The following is a 24,419-nucleotide window of genomic DNA, read 5'->3' as shown; positions in this document are numbered from 1 at the left end:
GAGGCTGAACTCAAGGGTTGCGCTTGCTGAGTGGTTGGCGGAAGCGGAGTAGCAAGTTCCTGTTCCTGCGGTGTGAGCGGAGAGCGATGAGGTAGAGGCTGCGCAGAACGTAGTAAATGTCTCGCGAGTTGAGGCTCCTGAGGCGCAAGGCTAAGGTGTTGTGGTGCTTGCCTTGAGGAGGGTTGAGCTCGCTGCAGCGAGAGCTGAGGAGACTGACTCATGGATGGGAGAGGTTGTTGTACCTCAACCGAGGGTTGCATCAATGGTGGAGCAGCAAGTGGAAGCGGAGGAAGAGAGGTATAAGCCTCCTGATCCCATTGCTGAGGTTGCCTTAAGGAAGGCGGAGGGAGCTGTACACCACTGGGAACAGTAAACTCAGAACGTGGCTCAACATCGTACGCCTGGCAGGCGGTACTGCGGTCAGGCGGAGCGAGCGCAGGCGGAGCGAGTGCAGGCGGAGGCGGAGGCGCAACCTTCTCAGCCCGACACTCACGCATCAAGACTGAAAGATGTGACTGCATGGACTGCAGTAGAGCCAACTTGGGATCGGCAGACACTAAGGTCCGCTGAGGCAAAGCCTTAACAGCAGAGATCTGTTGCGGCAGAACCTTACTCCTCTTGGGCGGAGTGCAGTCGACAGATGACTGCGGCGAGTCAGAGCTGAGCCAATGACTGCAGCCCGGTTGAGCACTCGCGGACTGGACTCTGCGTTTGAGTGGTCTAGAGACCTGAGTCCAGCGTTTCTTCCCTGACAATTGATCAGCGGACGAGAAAAAGACGGGCTCAATCGTCTGCAGGTGGGAGTGACGGTCTCTGGAAGACACGCCCGCAACCACCGAGGATACTTCTGTGCGCCGATCAAGGCCTACCGAACCCTTTTGCCCTTCGACATTGCTTCTCCCCTGGGCTTGGGAGCTTGCAAGAGGTCCCGGACTGGGAGGACGACTGGCACGCACAGAAGTATCCTCACGCACCACACTGACACTGACACTAGCACTTGGCACTGCACTGACACTAGCACTCGTCACAGCACTGGCACTAATACCACCCACTGCACTCTTGACCTTAAGTTCCTTGACTTCGGCCATAAGAGACTTATGATCGCTAACCACTGACTCTACTTTATCGCCTAAGGCCTGAATAGCACGCAAAACAACAGACATATCAGGCTGAGGGCAAATAGTAGGTTCGGGGGTAGCCACTACAGGGGTAGGAAAAGGTAGGGGATCATGAGGTGAGGAAAAAAGTGAAGAGTGAGAAGAACTCCTCCTAACTCTGCCTCTCTCTAACTTGGTTGAATACTTCAGAAGACGGACAAAATCAAGTTCCGAAAGTCCGGCGCATTCCTCACATCGATTTTCTAACTGACAGGGCCTATCCCTACAGTCAGAACAAGCGGTGTGAGGATCTACCGAGGCCTTCGGAATACGCCTATTACAAGACCTACATCGCCTATGGGTGGGGGCTTATGAAATGTCAGACATCTTGAATCCAAAGAGTTAGCCAAGTGGGGTTTCAAAATCAAGCAAAAGATCGTTAACCGTTAATCAGGATTAAATAAAAGCTATCTAAGCTAATATAAGAAGGTTTCCAGAAAAGCGACAGCCGAAATCAAAGAGAAATACTTCACCAAAAGCCGTGAAAATACTCCAAGAACATAAGCGTATCCCAGAACGTCTTGCCGGAAGCACGACAGAGGAAAAATTGAGGAGGTGTCAACAAGAAGTACTATAGTACCTGGCCACAGGTGGCGCTGGTAAGTACACCCCCTTCTAGTATTGTGATAGCTGGCGTATCCCTCCATAGAATTCTGTCGGGCAACGGAGTTGACAGCTACATGATTATCGGGTAAGTTTAATATTGAAAATTGCTTCTCAGTTTATCAAAAAGGGGGCGGACTTTGAATAATTTGTCCCTGTTTCCTCTGGGATTTGAATCGAGGATCGAATTATCAGCCATATGAAATTTGGATTTTATTTCCTCCCATCTGTTACGACTCATAACATCTGCAGCAATTTCTCTAAGAGGACCCAGCTGGGTTGACCAATGCATTCTGATATTAGGAAGTTTACTTAATGAAAAATAGATACTCAAACCCAACCATTGTTCTAGTTCACTACGGTCAACATTTAGAGGTTTGTTTGGATTTTTTTGAATTGCATAGAGATTTGACTGTGCCACAATAGTGTCCATAATGTCATCATCAAGGAAGTCACACACATACTGGAATGGCTGCCGTAGGTCATCATTGAATATCGGATCTTGGCCAAGATAATCATGTGATGAAGATACCTCAGAATCAGCTACCTTCCATGAAGTAGGAAAAAGTTTTGATATAGTTCCTGGTGTTTCTGAAGTGGCACCTATTTCCAGTACAACATTCTCATTTTCATCAAAAGAATGAGGAGTATTCTCAATTCCAGCATCAATTGTGGATCTATCTTCAAACACTGAAGCTTCACCCTCTTCATATGAAAATAAATTAAGAATAAATTGAAGATATATTGAAAACACTCTGTGTGACTACAGTGTTCACCATGTTCCCTCTTCCCCAGTATAGTCAACAGCCCCTTTATTCTACATTAGGCTTAACGAGTTACCAACAATTTCAGGTACTGATTATTTTTTTAAAATAACAAAGCATTTCAAAGATGACAAAAAAGTACTCTATAGAACAATCCTACCAGTCTCTATATCTTGATGAAAGTCTTCCGATGTAACAGGTAGTTCATTATCATCATCCGGTTCCTCTTCACTTAGTACTTCATTTAGCTCAATCTCCTGAATGCATTCCAAATTTCTGGTAGCTAATTTGTGCAGCCTTCTTCCATAGAAAATAGATTTTGGAATATCTAGACAAAGAGGTAATGTAGTTATAAAAAGTGATGACGGTGATGATGGTTAGTATGTAGTGGTTGGCGAGGTGGTGGTGTTAGATATTGCTTTAGCAGTGGTGATAGTGATGGTAAGATGTTGGCAATGATGTAAAATAATATGTATACATAACAATCTCTATATTTGGGAATATAAAATAATATATTGAAAGAAAACAAGGTCTTTCTCTGCTATGCCCAGTTGGACTAATTAAAAAAAATAATAAAACACAAAGCAAATAGTATTTACATGTTACATTGCTTTCATATATAAGGTAATTTACACCTTTATCAAGAAATAAATTTGAAGTAACTCTACTTACTTTGTATTTCATCCATTTTGAGCAAAAAATTATGTAGTACGGAGGATAAAATCAACACATCCTCACCCCCCGAAAGATTGTTTATTACCGGTGCTGATGTTGGTAATAATGGGAGGAGTCAGTGAGGAGGAAGAACTAGTAAAAGGACGAATTAGTCAATGTGGGCAGACAAAGTTACCAACCTAAAATAAAAGCATTACACTTGTATTTTAATTAGCAGACTAATTCGTCTGCTTGGGCAGTAGAGGGCTAAACTAGCATTATGAGCTGGAATAATGTTCTATTATGATAAATAATTTTTTTGGTTTTGGCCACTTCTTATTTGGCTATATGATGCATCTCCCTGACTGTTTATAAATTTATTACATATATTAACACTGGAAAGAGAGCCGTTAATTAAATCTGAACACACTAGGTGGATTACGAAAGGATAATAATGTATAGCGTTTTGAAATTCTCAAAGGAAAACCAAAAATTTTGTAGTCATGGGTGTGTTTATAAAAATTAAATATGATTAGTTTCGAGAAAAATCTATCAGAAATGATAATGTACTTTGCATACAAACCTTTCTCAAACTTTTTTAGGTGATCAAATCAATATGAATATTATGCAATTTTCACCAGAATGATAAAAAAGATTTGTGAAACTATTATAGGGATATTTCAAACTCTGAAACACCTCTGGTCTGAGAAATTCCAGATAAGGAAATCCCAACTTGTTTGAGTAAAGACACGTAAGCAAAGAAATTTGTTTTATGCTAAGTAAAGATAATAGATAAGTAATATAAGTAAATACAAATAAACAACAGTGACATATGATACAGTATAAATAAAGACAATCAAGCAAACTATAAAAAATCAGCTATTTAATCACTGGGTGTACTCACCAGACACCTCGTGTTCGAGTTCATCATCATCAACGTCAGGGAGGAAGTCTGAGTCAATTGTGTCGTCATCCACCTCAAGCTCGCTATCATACCCTTGCTGCGGAGCCACCCACTTTGTCCGAACGGCACCCCAATGGTAAAAAGTAGACGTGGGAAGCTAAAAAATAAAAAAAACGAGTTAATTATGGTAATCACCAACACAGCTGTCTTAAAAATTTCAGATTTTTTATGAAAATCATTGAACATGAAATTTTAAGTAATTTATATTTTATTATCTATCAAAGCTAAGAATACAAATTAATTTCAAATTTTGATGTTTGTTAGTATGCAAAAACAAAACTTTTGTCCCTCAAAGTAGAAGTCTTATTCCTAGATGGGAAGAAGTTCTTTAGGAACACCGGAAAGTTCCTTCTCTTCCCTGGACATGTCATCCTTCCTGGTCCCATACGGGAGCAAGGAAGGTAACCCCACCAACTTTTTAACAGCTCAACATAGGGATACTATATAAGAGTCTGTTGGGACCACAACCAGAACTGCCTTAAAAAAATAAGCCAGTATTAGGTGACAGAAAACCTAACCCTACAAGGAGATGACGACATAGTCTGTAAGAAAAGAGCTCAGTTGTGTAATGAGCCAGCATGGAATACAATAAAGGGGTTTTGTAAGGGTAAGTGAGCTGGGTATATTCCTGGCATTCCATGCAACTTTTTCTCTGGTATATTTAGCAGTATTTATACCTTAGAAATGGTGCTATAAGGAGCATTTCACGGAGCGACACAGGTTGAGCCCAGAAAAGGGGTTTTGACAGAGAAAAAACGTATCTTTGGGAAGATACTGTGTGGATTCCAAGGACTTTCCTGTTAAATGTTAGAACAGGGAATCCAAAAAGACAAAGTACCAAATAAATAGCGTGGCTCCTAATCTTGAACCTGTGTTTCAATATGCAAAACAATATCAATGTGTATGAGGGAGATCCACGGGAGCTTGCGTCAAAGCACCTCCAATGCTGAAAATTGCCTGGCAACCGATGATGCGTCTTCACCTAACACCAATATTAATACTAGAGAGAATACCATCAAGAAAATTTGTTCGCATCCAGTCACCATCTTCCATACTTACAACGTGATTCAAATGTCATAAGGCTAAAGAGGCAGGAGGGTTTTGGAGACCAAACAGTACCTCCCCAAGAATAGGTTTTGCCTACAGGAATACAAACCTTGGCCCTTTAATGGGTGTATACTTAGAGCAAGCCTGGATACAGCTGTTAAAACTCAACAAGATGGTAGTAGTTAGCTGGAGATAGTAGGTATGCCCCAGTCCACCCAACAGGCCCCTGAGCTTCCATTTTGTTTTCAGATGCCGGATAATAGACGTTCTCCCAGCGTATTTATTAGTGTTTTTTAATCTTTTGCTTTGTCTTTTAGATAAATGTGTAGGCAAATTACTGTGTACAATGGGTACAAAGAAGGACTTGGAGGAAGGTCGAGTGTGACTCACCCTCCATGGTGTCCAGAGGTTCAGATCCAGCTGGTTGTGGAAGAACGTCTTCAGATTCTTCAGTCATAATTAAGGTCATCCCTGGAAGCCGAGGCGCATCTGAAAAAAGCTCATCTGGAGTATGAAGTGTGCTGGGGTGAGCAGCGTAGGGATGAGGTACTCCTCGGAGTCACTAACTGAAGGGGTTTGCCTTGTAGGGGTGCATCTGGATGAGGAGCGCGATGGCAAGGCTTGTCTGAAAGATGGAGAGTCATCTTTCGAAGATCCTGCTGAAGTTGGAAATAAGTAGGACTGCCTATGGTCAGCTAGCCTACGATCCCCCTCCAAAGATGGATCTAGAAGAGGTTAAGAAATAATGAAGCGGGTTGGCTCTAGGAACTCAGAGAGGAGGCCTCCTTGAAAGGCATTGGTCAGGCACTCACTTCTCAGTCCTTTGTACAAGAACATTGCATTTCCCTTGGTAGGAGACAAGATCTCCTCCTGAAGGGTCCAAAGAAACTGAAGGGACAACCAAGGACTTCCTTGGAGACACCTGAGGGCTGGCATCCACTGAGGCAGGAACCACCTGCTGGTGCCTTGCTAGCTGAGCCTGCTGTAGCTTATCCTCCAAGAGGGAACCTTGAGTACCCAAGGAAGGCCACAGCAAATGCAACATATCTGATTTCTGAAAAGGAGGCCCAACCATTTCTCTTGGGGAAACGGAAAGACCCCTCGCCCCTGAACTTACCCTAACGTCAAAGGGCCACTGCTCTTGCTCGATTGGCCCACAGAGGAGGCCAACAGAGAAGAGTCAGAAGGAAAAATACAGGGGGTAAAAGAAGAAAGTCGAGCCTTCTTCGACTTCAAGGAAGACCCGAAAGGCGAAGAATCCCTTCTCCACTTCTTCTTCCTCCTCCCACTGTTCCTCTCCCACTGGGAAGATGATCACTCCAGACATTCATCACAAGAAAAGGATAGCATACATGCATACCCTCTGCAGGAAGATCATGTCTGATGGGGTTTTGCCTCAACTGCGCTCATATAAGGGACGCAGGTCTTGGCGACACTCCAGGGCATTTCTGCGTTTCGGCAGGCTTCGTCGAAAACCAACACAATCACACTCGAAGTCAAACATGAAGAGTAAAAAGAAAAAGCAAGAATTAAAAAGTTGCCAAAATACCCAGGAGGGCTGGTATCTGAGTGAGTTTTCAAGTGAGCCAGCGAGGCGGACTGTTGCCTTCCCTTTACCGACAGGTAATAAGGAGGCACCCTGTTGGTCATTAACACCTTGCTATAAAGTTTTAATTGCTGTATTCCCAGCTTCACTGTTATTGTTCTCCTATGTAATGGACTATGATTTGTTATTTGTGTAGGAACAGATACAGTTTCAATATGTTAATTTCTATGGCTATATCAGCAAGCTTGCTAAAAGTATTTCCTAACATTGAGGGATAAGTACTCAAATTTGTTAATAATTTCAAGTTCCAAATTTTCTTCTAATTGCATGCTGAGTTAAGGGCATGCCTTCTGGCAGAGTCCACAATACCAGAGAAGTCACCCTGGGAGGAGGCAGGCACTCCCAGACCCAGAGATTCTCTAGTCTCGTACCACATGCCAGCTTTCGAAGCAAGACGAGCTGGTGGAAAAGAGAAGGTGGTCTTAACCGCTTGTCTACGCTCCTTCATCCATTCGTCCACTTTAGCGAGAGCCTTCTTAGCACAAATAGAGAGCTTCATCTTGATGAAGGCCAACTGTTTCTTGGCCTTCTTCCTGCTAAACTGAGATTGGGGAGAACGAGGAGCAGAAGGTTGAAACTCCTCCCCATACAACTCAAGGAGGGAGCGAGAGAGAACCTTGTAGTCGCCAGCAGCGTCAGCAGGCTTGTCTTCGTCCTCTGAGACATCATCAAGATCCTGTCCCACCTCTACTACAGCTTTTGTTCGGGTAGAAGGTTCACCTGAATCTGAAAGAGGAAAATCGTAGGATGCGTCCTGTAGAAGAGGGCTGCAAGCACCCTGACAACGAGAACCGCTTGCGTCCTGGCGCCGAGCGCAGGTGTCGTCCTGGCGCCGAGCGCTATTAGAGTCCTTGAGGCGGTAGGCGGATGCGTCCTGGCGCCGAGAGAAGGAAGCGTCGTTGCGCTGAGAGCTGCAATCGTCCTGGCGACGAGAAGCAGCATCGTCCTGGAGAAGCAGGCTGGAATCATCCTGGTGCTGAGAGCGAGAGGCGGAATCATCCTGGCACCGAGAGCGAGAGGCGGAATAACCCTGGCGATGAAAGCGAGAGACGGAATTGTCCTGACGTCGCGTATCGCTAGAGTCCTGGAGGCGAGCAGATGAGGAAGAAGCGCGGTGTCGTGCCTTTGACGAAGCGCGCAGAGGTTCCCTTGGAGAGGAACTCCGTTCCCTCTTAGAAGCTGACTTCTTGACAGGTAACGAGTCGTTCTTACGTCTGTCGGACTGGGAGGGAGGGCGGCTAAAAGCTTGCACTAAAGAGAAAAGTTGCTCTTGCATAACCGACATAAAAGATTTAGCGACTTCTGCTGGATCCTGCGGTTACGAAGGAAACGGCTGTCGAGTAGCGCTGGTAGAAGGAGAAGGATATCTCGCTGGTCTATCTTGACTTTCGTCCCTTGGTTTCATCCTCTTCACAGGAACGGTATCCAAATCGTCCTCCGAAGGACAAGGTTCGTGGCTACTAGAACCGAAAGAGTGAGAACGAGACTGTTCATTTCGGTTCCACCTCCTCTTAGTCGGTCTCGAAGTCTCATACTGCCATTTGCGTCTGGGAGAGCGATTCGGGGAAGACACCATCACATCCGACACACCTTTTCCGTGGCGGTCAAGAGCAGCCTGGGAGCAACAGGACTGTCCGAGGCGACGGCTGACCGAGGATACGTACCTCTCACCCCCTTTCGGTCGTCGACTCACCTTCTCCCTTGGTCCTGGGAGCTTGGTAGAGGTCTAGACCTAGGGTAATGACAGGTTCGATCAGTTGCCACCTCCACTGCACTTTCACAAGCACTAACTTCACTCTCACTCTTACCTTTTAAGGCCGCAAGTTGATCTTTAATAGCCTTCAACTCGGCCGCCACCCTGGCGTACCGAGGGTCATCCGCAGATACAGATCCTGTAGAAGGGGCAGGAGTTACTACCTCAGGGGAAGGATTAACGAAGAATTAATTAAAGGTTCAATGGATATATCTAGACTAGATTCACTAGGAGACTTAGATTTAGATCTAGAAGCTCTCCTTACTCTATCTAGTTCTAATTTGCGCACATAGCGCTTCATAGCTAACCAATCTTTCTCTTTCAAAATCTCGCATTCTTTGCACCTATTATCTAGTGCACAATCAAAACTCCTGCAACCCAAACAAACCGTGTGAGGGTCTACCAAAACTTTCTGTAACCTCACCTTGCATTCCTCATTCGCACGCACACAAAAATAAAGTTTCTCACTCATGTTAAACAAAACCAAAAAATATCAGAATAAACAGAAACACGATTGCCAAATCCCCAAATCTATGTACTTCACCAAAAAGAAGTCCGGTACAGCGATACAGGGAAAGCGAAACGAAAAACTCTAATGGCAGTCCAACGATGTTGTCGATCCGGCCGGCAGAGATGATCTGAGGAACAGAAAACGGGAATGATTCCAAGTACCACCCTGTAAGGGTTGTTAACCAACTAACCGCACAACCACCACAAGGCGGTTGCCGCGATTTTTTAAAAATTCTGCCGAACGTCAGAGACTAAGCTATATATATATATATAACTGCCAGGTAAGTTCTATTCATAAAAGTCTGAAGTTCTACTAAGATAGACCTTTAGGAACTCTACTGGACATAGAGAGACATCTTCCTTCAGAGGGCAGATTCTCCAGGGACCCCACCTTTTGGTGGATAGCTCATTTTTGGCAAAGAAACGTTGGGTCAGGAAAAAGATTCAGTTCTCCCCCTTCTATGAACTGAATATGACCTTCATCTATCGAGAGGGCCACTATTTCGCTAACTCTGGCCCCCGAGGCTAGTGCAAATAGAAATACTGTATAGCTTTTTGGGTCAAATCTTTCAAAGCGCAATCTTCGTTGTTCAACGTTGAAGCGAAGTGAAGAATCTTATCCAAAGACCATGAAATGGGTTTCGGAGGCGCTGCCGGCCTGAGTCTAGCACAGGCCTTAGGAATCTTGTTAAAGATTTCATTAGAGAAGTCGACCTGGAAGGCGTACAATAAGGGTCTTGTCAAGGCAGACTTACCCGTAGATATTGTGTTGGCTGCTAAACCTTGTTCATGAAGGTGAATGAAGAAAGATAGACAGAAGTCCGTCGAGATTTCTTTTGGATTCTTCGCCTTGACAAAGGACACCCATTTCTTCCATGACGACTCATATTGTCTTCTAGTAGATTTGGATTTGTATTCTTCTAAGAAGTTTATACTGTCTCTTGAGATCTCGAATCTTTTCTTCACCGCTAAGGAGAGAAAATCATGAGATGAAGGTTTCGGGTTTTCTGTGATGAAGCGAAGACAGTCGACTTCTGCACCTGCTGAGTCAGAACTGGATCCGGCAACGGCACAAACTTCAGCCGTAGTTCTAACGCCAGAGGAAACCAGACGCTGTTTGGCCACTTGTGAGCCACTATCGCGGCTATTCCTCTGAATGATCTCAGTTTGTTGAGGATTTTCAGTTGAAGGTTGGATGGAGGAAACAGGTAAATCCTGGACCATTTATTCCAATTGAGAGACATTGCATCCACTGCTTCCGCTAGGGGATCCTCGTACGGGGCCTTGTAACGATGTATCTTATTGTTGTTGCTCGTCGCAAAGAGGTCTATCTGCAGTTCCGGGACTTGACGTAAGATGAAGGAGAATGATCCTGTGTCTAGGGACCATTCTGACTCTATCGGAGTGAACCTGGATAGAGCGTCCGCCGTCACATTGCGGAACCCTAGAAGGTGAACTGCTGATAAGTGCCATCTCTTCTTTTCCGCCAAACGGAAGATGGCCAACATCACTTGGTTGATTTGAGGTGATCTCGAACATTAGCGATTCAGGCATCTCACTATCACCTCGCTGTCCAGAACCAGTCTTATATGGGTCGAGTGGCGAGGAGATAATTTCTTCAGTGTAAGAAATACTGCCATGGCTTCCAGAAAGTTGATATGAAAGGTCTTGAATAGATTGGACCAAGCTCCTTGGACTTTCCTTTGGTGAGAGTGACCTCCCCATCCTTCCTTTGAAGCGTTTGTGTGGATGATGACTGAAGGCGGAGGTGGGTGAAGAAGTACCGATTTCTTCAGGTGCTTGGCTTTGGACCACGGCTTGAGAAGCAATCGCAATCGAGTCGGTAATGGTCTTCTCAGATCTCTTCAAGCGTTTGATGCGTATCTTCTCCAGACTCCTGTTGCATCCTTTAGCTGTGCTCTTAACACTGAGTCTGTCACTGAAGCAAACTGTAGAGAGCCCAGCACTCTCTCCTGTTCACGTCTTGATATCCATTTGGATTCCAGAAGTCTCTTGACAGATCCCGCTATCTCTTTCCTTTTCTTTAGTGGAATGGAAAGTCGATGTGACTGTAAATTCCAGTGGATTCCCAACCACTGAAACTTTTGAGCTGGAGATAGTCGAGACTTTTCGGTGTTGATCTTGAATCCTAAATGTACCAGGAACGGGACCACCTTCTTTGAAGCCTGCATGCATTCCGTCTTGGATGCTGCCCACACCAGCCAATCGTCCAAATAGGCCACTACTTGGACACCCTTTAGGCGTAACTGATGAACGGCTGCATTTACAAGCTTCGTGAACATCCTTGGGGCTATGTTTAGCCCGAAGGGCATGGCTCTAAAGGCATAAAGTCTATCGAGACAGTGTAAGCCAATTTGGGCAACTGGGTCCTTATGTGTTGAAGTGTTAACATCCTTAACTTGGAGTTTACTATGAACTTGTTGAGTGGCGACAAGTCCAGAATGACTCTGAGTTTTTCTGAGTCCTTCTTGGGAACACAAAACAGCCTTCCTTGGAACTTTATGGACTTTACTCTCCGAATTACTCTCTTCTCCAAGAGTTCCCATACATATTCTTCCAGGACGGGGGTGGAGTGTTGGAAGAATTGTGGGATTAGAGGTGGAGTGCTGTTCCAGCTCCAACCCAGTCCCTTCTTGATTAGGCTGTGGGCCCAGGGATCAAAGGTCCAACGATCCCAGAAAAAATAGTCTCCCTCCTACCGGGAGAATCTCACTTTTGCTGTGGACCTGAGGGCTTGCCTCCTTGACCGCGACATACTCTCGAAAGCTGGGTTAAAGGCAGGCGACTGTGTCGCTACTGCCTGAGGTACCAACTGGTATGTAGTTAGAGGCTGTGCCACCATCTGGGGCACTGCGGTCATAGGAAGTTGCTGTTGTTGTTGTCTGTAAGGCTTGGCCGGCCGAGAGGGTAGCCTAGGCTTCTTTGTCTTCCTCTTAGGTTGGGGACCCTCATCCGGGAAGACTTCCTCTTGAGAGACAGGCCCCACTTTTGGAGAAGGTTCCTATTCTCCGTGGCGGCCTTGTCTACTACCTCTTTGACCACTTTGCTTAGGAAGAGGTCTTTACTCCAAATGCTGGATGAGATAAGTTTTCTGGGTTCGTGTCTCACCGCAGCCGAGGCGAACACGAATTCTCTACAAGCTCTCCTAGCTTTAATAAAACTATACAAATCCTTGGTTACAGTGGCCAAATGGGTTTTGGCCACTACCATAAACATCTCTTGGTTGTTGGGGTCACTTGCCATCGTCTCCAGAGTAGTCTGTAGAGACATGGACGCAACAAGTCTTTCTTTAGTCTCTTGCTCCCTACGCAAGAGAAATTCAGACAACTTCGGAAGGTCCTCACCGAACTGACCTCCGGCAATATCTGCTTCCAACTTCCCGACTGGGAAGGTAAGGTGGACGTCCTTCCAGTCTTTCTGGTCCATAGGTAAAGTCAGGAATAAAGGCTTGCACTCATCCAATGAGGGACAAGGCTTCCCTGCCTCTACTGCCTTTAAGGCTGCCTTATACCCTTTCTCCATAAAGGGGAAGGCTCTGGTTGGAGAAGCCACAAAGGAGGGATGCTTCTTACTCAATGCTGGTACCTTCGAGTTGGTGAAGCCCTTCTCTTTCATCGAGCTAGAAAGTAAAGCCTGTGCTTTACCATGGTCAAAGACTATGACCTCCTTTGGCTCCGTTTCCTCCTGTGGGGCTGGTTCCTTCCTGAGACGGACATAGCACTCCGGATAAGACTCCTTGCTGGGCCAGAATTCCAACTCTTCAATGGCGACTGATCTCAGCTTCTCCGAGATGACAATCTTCCCAATTGTCATCGGCATGTGTTCAGGATACCGCCACGGGTTTGCATCCGAACACAGAGGAAGGTCCTTAACGCTGAGCTTCTTCTGAGGCTTGCGTGATGCTGCAAGTCTACACATCTCCAACTTCATCGCAGCTTCTTTCTCATCATTTTTCTTCTGCATTTGTTGAATCATTTCAACAATGGAAGAAAGAGTCCTTCCCAGTTCCTCTGGGATAGCAGAAGATGTCGAGGGAACTGGTTCTGGGGGCAGAACCGATGAGACCAACACCTCGTCAACCTCTTCTTCCTCGGTCTCAGAGCTTGGGTCAGCTCCTCTTCCTGACCTTCTGCGAGAAGGTCCTTCTCAGTGTACTCCGACACTTCTGACATCCTATCGTCTAGTTGGATGTCCTGTAGCGCGTCCGAGACCTCCGAATCTACCGGAATCTGAACAATAGGGATCTCTGAATGAGGCTGAGGAATTACTGCATCCGTAGATGCCCAGGGGAAAAGATAGGCCCGCATCTTCTCACTTGGAAGGTAAGGCCCCGTGGTGTTTTTCTGAAAACCCGACCCAATTACGCAACTTTTCCTCAGCTGCATCCCTTGACTCCGCCGACTTAGGAGAGTCAAATGCCTCAGTAATCAGGTTAGTACAAATGTCACATACCTGAGGGTCCCAATACTTGAGATCGCCTTTGGAGACTGCGCAGCGAGCGTGCTTCCTGCACAGCTCATGCCCGCTGAAGTTCTTACTGCGGACGTTACAAAACATACTCCCGCACTTGGGTTGGTCCTCCTGTAAAGAGAAGAGATTCCAATGAATATCCCGTGAAAAACTTCACAAAATTTAGTATACAACTTAATATTATTGTATGTAGCTTAGGATAGATGAGCTAGAAAGGAAAAAGGAAAGACATACATGTATTTCCTGCCCAGCCAATTGGTATGACCTCCCTTAATATTAGAACTATGGTTAATTCTTATTCTAGAAAACCTTTGGAAATTATCCTCTAAGGATATATAGGTGTAACTCAACACCAGTTTCCAAAAATTTTAATATTAGAAATTATAATATAATTAAAGAAACTCACTTTCTTTATACAGTACTGTACGGTCTCACAATAGGCTGTACATGACAACACATTGTATGTTGAAAAAATTTTGTATTACAGTATAATCTATACTGTAGTTTTCTTATTGCACTATGTACTATACTGAAAAATACTGGCTACTATATAATCATATACTGTAGTGCTGGCCGGCAAGTACCTGCGTAAAATTCAAAAGTATACTACCTTTGAAAGTAGTGGGAGGCAGATCGCTGGTCTCTAAGTGCCGGGCTGCAATCTATGCCTGCCGGCAGTGGGTAATGAGCCGGCTGCCGACTGCACCCCGGCTGCCGGCCACTAATCGTAGTGGCCGGCAGAGTATTAGGTGTGCAGCCAGTTGCCGGCCGGCCGCGGCTGATGGCAGTCTATGCCGGCCGGCGACTTTAATAAACCAGAGATCTACAACCCACCCGGCTGCCGGCCGCTAAGCTGGCAGATGGGGACCCGATGGATACACTAATAAGGGAAAGGTATGGATGCTGGGCTGTAAGGCGGCACTGCCTTACTGCCTTCCATCCAGAATGAGTGAACAAATGGAAGGGGAGAATGTGACATTCAAGCTTCCATCCCTCCATAACCTGCCGGACTCTACCAACAGACATGGATGGTAGACCAAGAGAGGTCTGAAGAACACTTTAAGAGAAAGAGGGGCTTCTGGCGGCCGGCAGAAGTGTAAGCCAGTCCTACCACCTACCCTATACTAAGGTCGAATGTAGAACGATGGCCAAAGTTTTTGTGATGGCTAGGCCATCACCAAAGGACAGAAGGGGAGGGATGAGGGTCCTATAAGATGAGGAAGGGTTAGCCCTGAAGCCTACCCTACCTCACCTAACAAACTCCGCTCTAGTATACGACTATCCTCAGAGCTAAGAAAACTCATCCTAGCCTAGGTTAGTCAAATACAACAAGGAGGTTGGCAGCACCTTGCCACCTCCAGCAATATAAGAACGGGGTTTGTTGCCGTTATTTCCCCAGGCAATGGAGAATTCTATTCTCCAACCAGGGTAAAAACAGCACAGGACTAGTCTGCTAAGCCACAGACAGAAGGAATCATCTCGTACAGAAACCTTCAGGTGTGGCCTAGGGAGGTCTAGCTTCCCATGTCTGCAGCCTAACCTAGCAAAGGAATCTCATTCACTTTGTCAGGCAGCTACAGACCCCAGACAGAATACTCTGATGCTCTAAGCCAAAAAACCAGTCACTCTGGTTACAGGACAAGACAGAAACACCCTAGCCTAGTTTTACCCAAATACAATCTAGATAAAACTGACTATGGTTAAGCCTAGGCTAAATCAGAGGGAAGAAGGGATTGATCTTAGACCTCTCAAGGAGAAAAAACAATCGGGGATGCATGTGAAAGTATACTAAAGCCCCTTAGGCTCTTAGCCTAGGCGCTGTGAGAATCTATTACCTAAATCACCGAAACTCTCTCGTATACTATCTTGAAAGAGGAAAATATTTCGGTAATTATCTTACATGTATAAATAACTGCCTATGGCTTCAATAAAATTATCACACTAGGAGAATCTATTATATCATGCATGAAAGTACTAAAAGCAAACGCCTAGGCTACTAAGCCTAGCGTAAGCGAGGATCGGTTACCCAAATCACTGAAACTGATAAATACTATCGGCATAATATAACGAATTCCCAGTAGAAAGGCTAAATAGCTAAATTTATTAAAGCATAAGACCGGGGAAAGTCGCTCTGGCTAACTAAATGACTCGTGCATAGCGAGCGACAGCGTCCATGACGCCTCCGGTAGGCAACAGCTCTTGTATACGTTAATATCACTTTTGATTTTAATTCAAAACAACAAAATAAAGATAATACTCAACTTTCCAGAGGCAGAAGAGGCTGGAGAAATCATCATAATGACGATTAATATCCAAGATAACGAGAGATCACAAGGGAATCACCGAGCGATAGAGCTATGATATAAGGAATAAACATGGCGCCATGGCGCCATTGATGACGTAATATACAAACTCGAAACGGGGAGGAGAGGTACCTTAATAACGGCTCCCCTTTCGTTTCTTGCCATTTTTACTCTCTCGAAGCGTTACCGCTATTCGGGGTGAAGATAGCTATGTGGCGTGTCCAGAATACGTCCTCTGATATAATGCGATATCCCTATAAGAGTAAATTAGGGATATTCGCTCCAGAAGTTAGAATTCTGGGTACCTTAAGGTAAAATTCTCTGGGAATATCACTGTAGTTTAAATATACCGTAGGAAGCTATTTTAAAGGAACTTACATCAGGACGACATAGCCTGAGCTCAAATATTATATATACAGTATATAATACAGATACATATATATATATATATATATATATATATATATATATATATATATATATATATATATAATAGTCTTACAATGTCCCTTTATAATTTTTATGCATTGTGCACTTCAAAGCCTAGCACTGTTTCACAATAAGAATGGGGTCTACAGCAAATGGAGCATTTGTTGTGGTGTACTCATCAATCTCCCTTAAATAGTTATAGTCAACTCGTAAAATAAAGGCTGAAACCCCAAACATTAAAGATAATAATTATTTTAAAACTTTATCAGTCGCACATATCAGTGTTTCTGACGTCAATTATATCAAGAGGGTACAATGATGTTTGATGGGAAGGGCAGGAAAAATATCCAAGAAACAAAGCTTCAAATCTGATTTCAATAACTTGTTTATACGACACTTGGTCAACTGCAGTCTGAAAACCCTGAATGCCTATCCGTAATAATATTCCTGTCATCATTATAGTATTGATAAAGCAGATATTACACATATCAAATGATGGCTGTGGAGTTTGAAATTTTATTGCCACCACATTAATTTTTTGAAGCGACAATCCCAAGGTTGCTGATCTGTAGGTAGTTGAGAGGTTAGTGGCTAGCATGTATTATTGTGAGGCCTGAACAGCAGTTACCAACAATGTCCGTGAAGTATGGGCTATTAGAAACGCCTGAGGTAATTTATACAAATTACGTAATTGTAAATTAGCAAGACTGAAAAGCCTTTAATAAGAACATAACTGTTACGGATATTTTGGTTCAAGAATATATTGATATGATTGGTAAGATTTTATTAAATAATACATATGTTTCATTGCATGTAATACACATTCACACAATATTACAAAATCAATTATCACTGTCACCATAACTTGATAATTTCTGGCCTCATAAATATACACAATTAATACGTATGTTTTGTAGACATTTACCGTATTTATCACTAATTCTATAACAATTATTCAGTGCAATTATTCTACGATCTTAGTAGATGACGAAAGCCTTCCAAGGCGACCAAGAAAAATAACATCGAGAACCAATTTTTTAGCATAAATTTGGTTTTCACAATTCATTTCATTTAAATTATTTGCAACAACAGTCCCGAAAGCAGTGAAACCATTTTCACTTTGAGACAATGACTCAAGTTCATTATAAGCCTCTTGCAGAAGTTGTGTTTCATGGAAAATCTTTGGTCTTTTTGCCTGTCTTCCATGAAAAGGTCCAGGAGCAAGCGGGTCATACGCCATACGTTGACCAGTTAGGATTGCAGAAGTCACAGCTGGTAGCTTGGAAGTATCAGGAACAGAAAGTAGTGGATCATTAAAGATCTAGAATAAAAAGACATGTTGTTACATAGTTATGTGGCATTGAATTACATATTCACATACATCAAGAGGAACTAATATAAGTTTTTAAGCAGAACAAATTGTTACTAGTATAATGATAGCTTTTGTTTTACTTTTGACAGACTCCTACAACTCCTGACGAGTGGATGCGTGTGGCCCATGGCTTCCAAAACACGGTGGAACTTCCCAAACTGCGTCGGAGCCATTGATGGGAAAAATATCTTAATGTCTCCCCCTGACAGTGGCTCCTACTACTATACTTACAAAGGCAGCCATAGTATAGTTCTCATGGCCATATGTGATGCCAATTGTGAGTTTCTGTATGTTGATATTGGGTGCGATGGGCGGGTGTCAGATGGCGGTGTACAGGATAATACACTTCACAGCAGCCGTATTGCCACAGAAACAGCAGGTCTTCCTGGTGACAGAAAGCCCCAAGGAATTGAGAGGATGCTTCCATACGTGTTTGTGGCTGATGATGCTTTCCCCTCCCAGCGCCACATTTTGAAACCGTTCTCTCAACAGACTCAAAGTAATGAGGAATGCATTTTTTCTTATCGGCTATCTTGGGCTTGACGCACGGTGGAGAATGCTTTTGGCATTTTAGCTAACCGATTTAAGATTTTTCTGTCACCCATAAACCTATCTCCAAGCAAGATTGAAAAGGTAGTTTTAGCATGTACTGCCTTGCATAACTTTCTCAGACGTGATCATGTCACGCAATATATGCCTGAAGGGTCTTTGGATTCCGAGGATGTTGCAAGATGTACAGTGGTTCCTGGTACTTGGCATGAAACTCCAGACCTTTCGGCATAACAAAGAAGAGGACGAAATACAAGTAGCGGGGCTTTATGGAGTACTTCAATAATGAAGGTACTGTGTCATGGCAGTACAAAATTCTACAAAACCATTAAGCATTTTTACTTCTTCCTTATCAGATTTGCATGGACAGTAACAGATAAATGGTAATACTTATTCGAGAAATGTATATATTATTATAATACTATAGACTTTATGCAGTGTTACGGGCCTGCCTTATGATTTCCTTGGGTTGCTTGGACAATTCTGTACATATTTTTTCTTGTTAAAAATATATATTTCATACTTTTAAGTTTCACTTTGATTTATTTCTTTAAATGAGTTTTATGTTATGTTTTCTACTTTGTCCCTAGTTATATTTTGGTATAGCAGTTTGTTTATGAGTTTCCTTTCAATAATTTCTAAACCTACAAAATGTTAATATGTTAATGGTCATTGATTGAGTTTCATACCATTTGTATAACAATTTGTTTAAGTATGTACACTTATTCCACACATATTATTATTATTATTATTATTACTTACTAAACTACAACCCTAGTTGGAAAAGCAGTATGCTATAAGCCCAGGGGCTCCAACAGGGAAAATAGCTCAGTGCGGAAAGGAAAAAAGGAAAATAAAATATTCTAAGAAGAGTAACAACAATAAATATCTCCTATATAAACTATAAAAACTTTAACAAAACAAGAGGAAGAGAAATAAGATAGGAGAGTGTGCTCGAGTGTACCCTAAAGCAAGAGAACTCTAACCCAAGACAGTGAAAGGCCATGGTACAGAGGCTATGGCACTACCCAAGACTAGAGAACAGTGGTTTGATTTTGGAGTGTCCTTCTCCTAGAAGAGCTGCTTACCATAGCTAAAGAGTCTCTTCTACCCTTACCAAGAGGAAAGTGGCACTGAACAATTACAATGCAGTAACCCCTTGGGTGATGAAGAATTGTTTGGTAATCTGTGTTGTCAGGTGTATGAGGATAGAGGAGAATATGTAAAGAATATGCCAGACTATTCAGTGTGTATGTAGGCAAAGGGAAATTGAACCGTAACCAGAGAGGAGGATCCAATGTAGTACTGTCTGGCCAGTCAAAAGACCCCATAACTCTCTAGCGGTAGTATCTCAACGGGTGGCTGGTGCCCTAACCAACCTACTACCATCATATAAACAGTATTGTTGTTTATTTCAAATGCAAATAGTGTAAATTATATTCATCCATCATCCAAAGTGCGTTATTTCAAGCCTGTGTTATAGTAATCCTAATACCAAAGCATCTCAAATGTTACCTAATTCATGTTTGACCTTAAAACCAGGAAATGAAATTGTATGAATCCATACTCGCCTTCAGAGAGGTAAAATGGAAATAGACTTAAGGGGTCATAACAGCACATATACCGTTGCTTGAATAATAGTTTGTGTAAGATGCAATGGTAGTTTGCAATAAACATAACATTTACAGACTATACATAACCTATATTAGGTGTGACTTTTTACGAACTATATTATATAAACAACTGGTAACCATATCAGCCATAAAAGTTTAAAGGTCGCCAATGAGTGGCAGGAGCAAGTGAAGAGGACAAGGCCTATAAATCGAACATAGGAATTACTCTATGATCATTACAATGAGCTCCCTCTCCACCCACATAAAACCTGGAGAAGCAAAGCTAAGGCTGCAATGCAGGAAGACCTATGCGGCCCTCCAAACCCCCTCTCTCTTTCTCACAGAGACAGTAAAGTCGTGTGCCATATCAAATTCACCGAGGCTGGGCGGCCCTAATTACTTAATTGCTAAATTATCCTATCGTAAATCAATGACCATGGAGTTAACTAATCAAGAAAGAGAGAGAGAGAGAGAGAGAGAGAGAGAGAGAGAGAGAGAGAGAGAGAGAGAGAGAGAGAGAGTGAGAGAGAGAGATTCTATCTATAATCGGGAGAGATACTCTATCATTTTTCTTATCTTTTATTGGAGAAAAATATACATTACGTTACCTCACTATCAGATATCTCAACAGACGTATCCTCACCATCCTCGATGTTGTGGCTAATATCCAAATTTAACAATGAAGGTCTTGGATTATCACTAACATAGAGGAACTTCAGGTCATCAAAACACCATAATTTTGGGACACACATCTCCTCACTACCAGCTCCTGACTTTTGAGATTGTTTAATTTTCTTTGATTCACGATGAAACTGGTTACGTAACGTGTCTATTTTCTTTTTCATATCATCAGTCGTAACGGAAGTACCATGCTCTCTAATCTCTGTAGCAATTGCCTTTAGTGCTGTTATGTGCTTGTTTCTATTCATAGCATTTCAGCTTCGCATTCCATAAACATGGATTTTCACGATAAAGATCAATCACCCTGCTTGTCAGTGTTTTAGGCCAGTAAATGACAGATTGCTTGCTAGAATTCTCCTGGTGTGACATTGTAAAAATAATGTTTATAGTGTTACAGTGATATGGATTGTGCGAGGGAAGATTGCTGTGAGCTCACGACATTAACTTGCGAAGTTGGGTCTGGCAGGGTTGAAGCTTCAGCTACTGGGCACCACCTTGGTGATTTCGCTTGACGAGCCTGTTGATAGTTTGATCGTTTGATCGTTTGCCCGTCAAAATTGCAGGTTAACGGGCCTCCCCGCCGATTAGGTCCGCTTGTCTTGACAAAGCTTTATGTACCAGAAACTGGAGCCTTGCTAAAGCCTTAGAACATAATCTAGTTACAACTCAAAGAGCTATGGAAAGAATAATGATGGGAATAACACTAAGTGCCAGAAAAAGAGTGAATTGAATACGAGAGTAAACAAACGTAGAGGGTATTCTAACGTGTGTGTGTGTTTTATATATATACTGTATATATATATATATATATATATATATATATATATATATATATATATTTATATATATATATATATATATAAATATATATATATATATATATATATATATATATATACAGTGATACCTCGGTACTCGACCATAATCCGTTCGAGATCCGTGTTCGACCTCCGATTTGTTCGAGTACCGAATTTTTTTTCCCCATAAGAAATAATGGTATATATTCTATTCCGTTCCCAAGCACTCGAACAGGCCCAAAATATTAATAAAACGTGTACCTAAACAACAATAATTATCTAAATGTGTATGAAATTGGTCAGAAAATCCTATAAAACAATTTTAAACCATTTACTGTACTAAAATAAAACAATTTTAAACCATTTTCTGTACTGTAGTGAACATACCTTTGAGCAGCGGTTCGATGGCATACAGGGATGGATGTGGAGAGGATGGAAGGGGGAGGTTACTGCTTGGAAGGAGAGTCCCCTTCCATGATGTGGCGGGGTAGTTCTCCTTCAGGAGTTGTTTCTCTCTCCAATGAAAGGGTGGGCAGATCTATTTCAGGGGTTTCTTCTCTTCTTTGTCTCTTCTTTGGAGGAGAAACAGGCTTTGATGTAGCAGCTTTCTTTTCTTTTGTGAAAAACTGGTCTATTGTTAATTGTTTCTTCCTCCTCTGCAGTATTCTTCGAAAATGATGAATACCTGTTCTATTACGAATACCTGTTCTATTACGAAACTTTTCAAACCAACCCCTGCTCGCTTTAAATGTAAATGAATCACTTTCACTGGTACTCGGACTTTTCTTCACTAATTCTTCATAGATATGCAACGCTTTTTCACAAATGAACGCTTCACTAACACTTTCCCCGGCCAACTGTTTTTCTTTAATAAATATTAAAAGCAACTTTTCCATCTCCTCAATCACTTGTGGCCTTTGCTTAGTTACCGCCGTAACTCCCGTTGCAACATTCGCCTTCTTAATCATTTCTTTATGCTTTAAAAACGTAGAAATGGTCGACTTCGCCATTCCGTATTCTACCGCTAAATCGGACACTCGTACACCATTCTCATATTTCGCTATAATTTCCTTCTTCAACTCGATCGTTGTTCGCACTGTTTTCCTCTTCTCCTTCCCCTTAACACTCATTACTTTCTTGGGACTCATTATGAAAGCTAAAAAAGCAATTAAAAGCACTGAAAATCACTAAATCACAACGAATGCTGATCGCGCGTTGTCTGAGTGACGCTCTCGAGAGAACTGATGCTTCCCGAACAAGCGAGAGTGGCCGAGAGATGGCGCGATCATCACAAAGCCCATGCGGTCGTCACGTGTTCGGCTGGTCGAGTACCGAATTTTTGGTCGAGCACCGCAGCAAAAATTTCTCGAAAATTTTGGTCGAACTCCGAATTGTTCGAGTATAGAGTCGTTCGACTACCGAGGTATCACTATATATATATATATATATATATATATATATATATATATATATATATATATATATATATATATACCTGTATATATATATACATACATATATATATATATATATATATATATATATATATATATATATATATATATATATATATATATATATATATATATATATATATATATATATATATATATATATATATATATATACATATATAATATATATACATATATAATATATATACAGTGATACCTCTGGATACGAAAGTTTCTGCTTACGAAAAATTCAGGATGCGAAAAGTGATTCGAAGATTTTTATGCCCCAGGATACGGATAAAATTTCAGGATACGAAAACCTTACGAGATCCCAACTCTTCGCCGAGAGTAATTTTAAAAAGCGCGCGCCGCCTGACTTTGAGCTTGGGTAGACTCACTTACAGCCTCCCGCTCACCCATTGGTTATCTCTCTACTCAGACGCTAGCTGACGCCATAAGATCCTGCTTTCCTATTGGTCGGCAACTATCCCAGCTTGCCTACGCACTGGCGTTCATCTCTCTCTCTCTCTTTTCGTTCCGACCGCGGTATCGTTAACAGACATTGTGTGCTTTCGCTTGTTTGACTTAGTGTTAATATACAGTACATTCGTACGCCACGTGTTATCGTTAATAAACATTCGTTACTGTGCACTGTACTGTATTAGTGTTTACTATACATAGACTGTATATAACGTTACGTAGTGTATTATATTACGTTTGCCTAACACATTTTAGAAATGTGTTGAAAAGTAGGCAGAAACAAGCTTCAATGGATAGTTTCTTATTAAAGAGGCCAGCGGTATTAGTAGGCCAAGACGAAGGTGAAAGTGAAGAAAAGAAACAGAACAGAGGAAGGGATGAAGAATTAGAAGGTGAAAGTAAGGAAAAGAAACAGAAAAAAGAAAGTGATGAAGAAGTAGAAGAGATTTAGAAAATAAGAAAAACGTAAAGTTATAAAAAAGCAAAAAAAAAATTCAATTTTAAGTTTTATGTTACCGTTAAGTGTTAAAGTAATTTTTTCTTTCATTTTATAGTTTTCCATACGTAATGTTAAGTGTTAATTATTTCTTCCATTTTTTTATTTCGTAAAGTTTAAGTGTTAATGTGTTAAGTGTGTAAATTACTGTAGTAGTCTGTCACTTGTTATGTAGTGTATTATATTACGTTTGCCTAACGCATTTTAGAAATGTGTTGAAAAGTAGGCCGAAACAAGCTTCAATGGATAGTTTCTTATTAAAGAGGCCAGCGGTATTAGTAGGCCAAGACGAAGGTGAAAGTGAAGAAAAGAAACAGAAAAGAGGAAGGGATGAAGAATTAGAAGGTGAAAGTAAAGAAAAGATACAGAAAAAAGAAAGTGATGAAGAAGTAGAAGAGATTTAGAAAATAAGAAAAACGTAAAGTTATGAAAAAGCAACAAAAAAAAAATTCAATTTAAAGTTTTATGTTACCGTTAAGTGTTAAAGTAATTTTTTCTTTCATTTTATAGTTTTCCATACGTAATGTTAAGTGTTAATTATTTCTTCCATTTTTTTATTTCGAAAAGTTTAAGTATTAATGTGTTAAGTGTGTAAATTACTGTACGTAGTCTGTCACTTGTTACGTTTTCTGCCTTATGCCATCCTCCTCTGCCGCGACTTCGCTATCGGACATCGTCTCAATCAAAAGGTAAGTT

The 24,419-nt window shown here is 42.1% G+C and overlaps 1 protein-coding gene across 2 annotated transcripts in view; it reads right to left on the bottom strand.

The window, feature by feature from the left end:
• Positions 1-24,419, bottom strand: part of LOC137627835 (uncharacterized) — a 102,028-nt gene that overhangs the window by 5,857 nt on the left and 71,752 nt on the right. Inside the window, exons 7-9 of one of the 2 annotated variants that reach the window (XM_068359240.1) lie at positions 4,083-4,239; positions 2,685-2,852; positions 1,868-2,465 (exon numbers count right to left, since the gene is read on the bottom strand). In XM_068359240.1, coding sequence (XP_068215341.1) covers positions 1,868-2,465; positions 2,685-2,852; positions 4,083-4,239 — 923 coding nt within the window. Of the gene's footprint in view, positions 1-1,867; positions 2,466-2,684; positions 2,853-4,082; positions 4,240-17,050; positions 17,603-24,419 lie in introns of those variants that run through there. The other variant, XM_068359239.1, reaches the window with a different exon arrangement.

The sequence above is a fragment of the Palaemon carinicauda genome, chromosome 35, assembly GCF_036898095.1.
Source record: "Palaemon carinicauda isolate YSFRI2023 chromosome 35, ASM3689809v2, whole genome shotgun sequence".
In the NCBI taxonomy this organism is placed as follows: Eukaryota; Metazoa; Arthropoda; class Malacostraca; order Decapoda; family Palaemonidae; genus Palaemon; species Palaemon carinicauda.
Note: the sequence above shows the minus strand (reverse complement) of the source record. Positions and strands in the feature narration are given on the sequence as shown.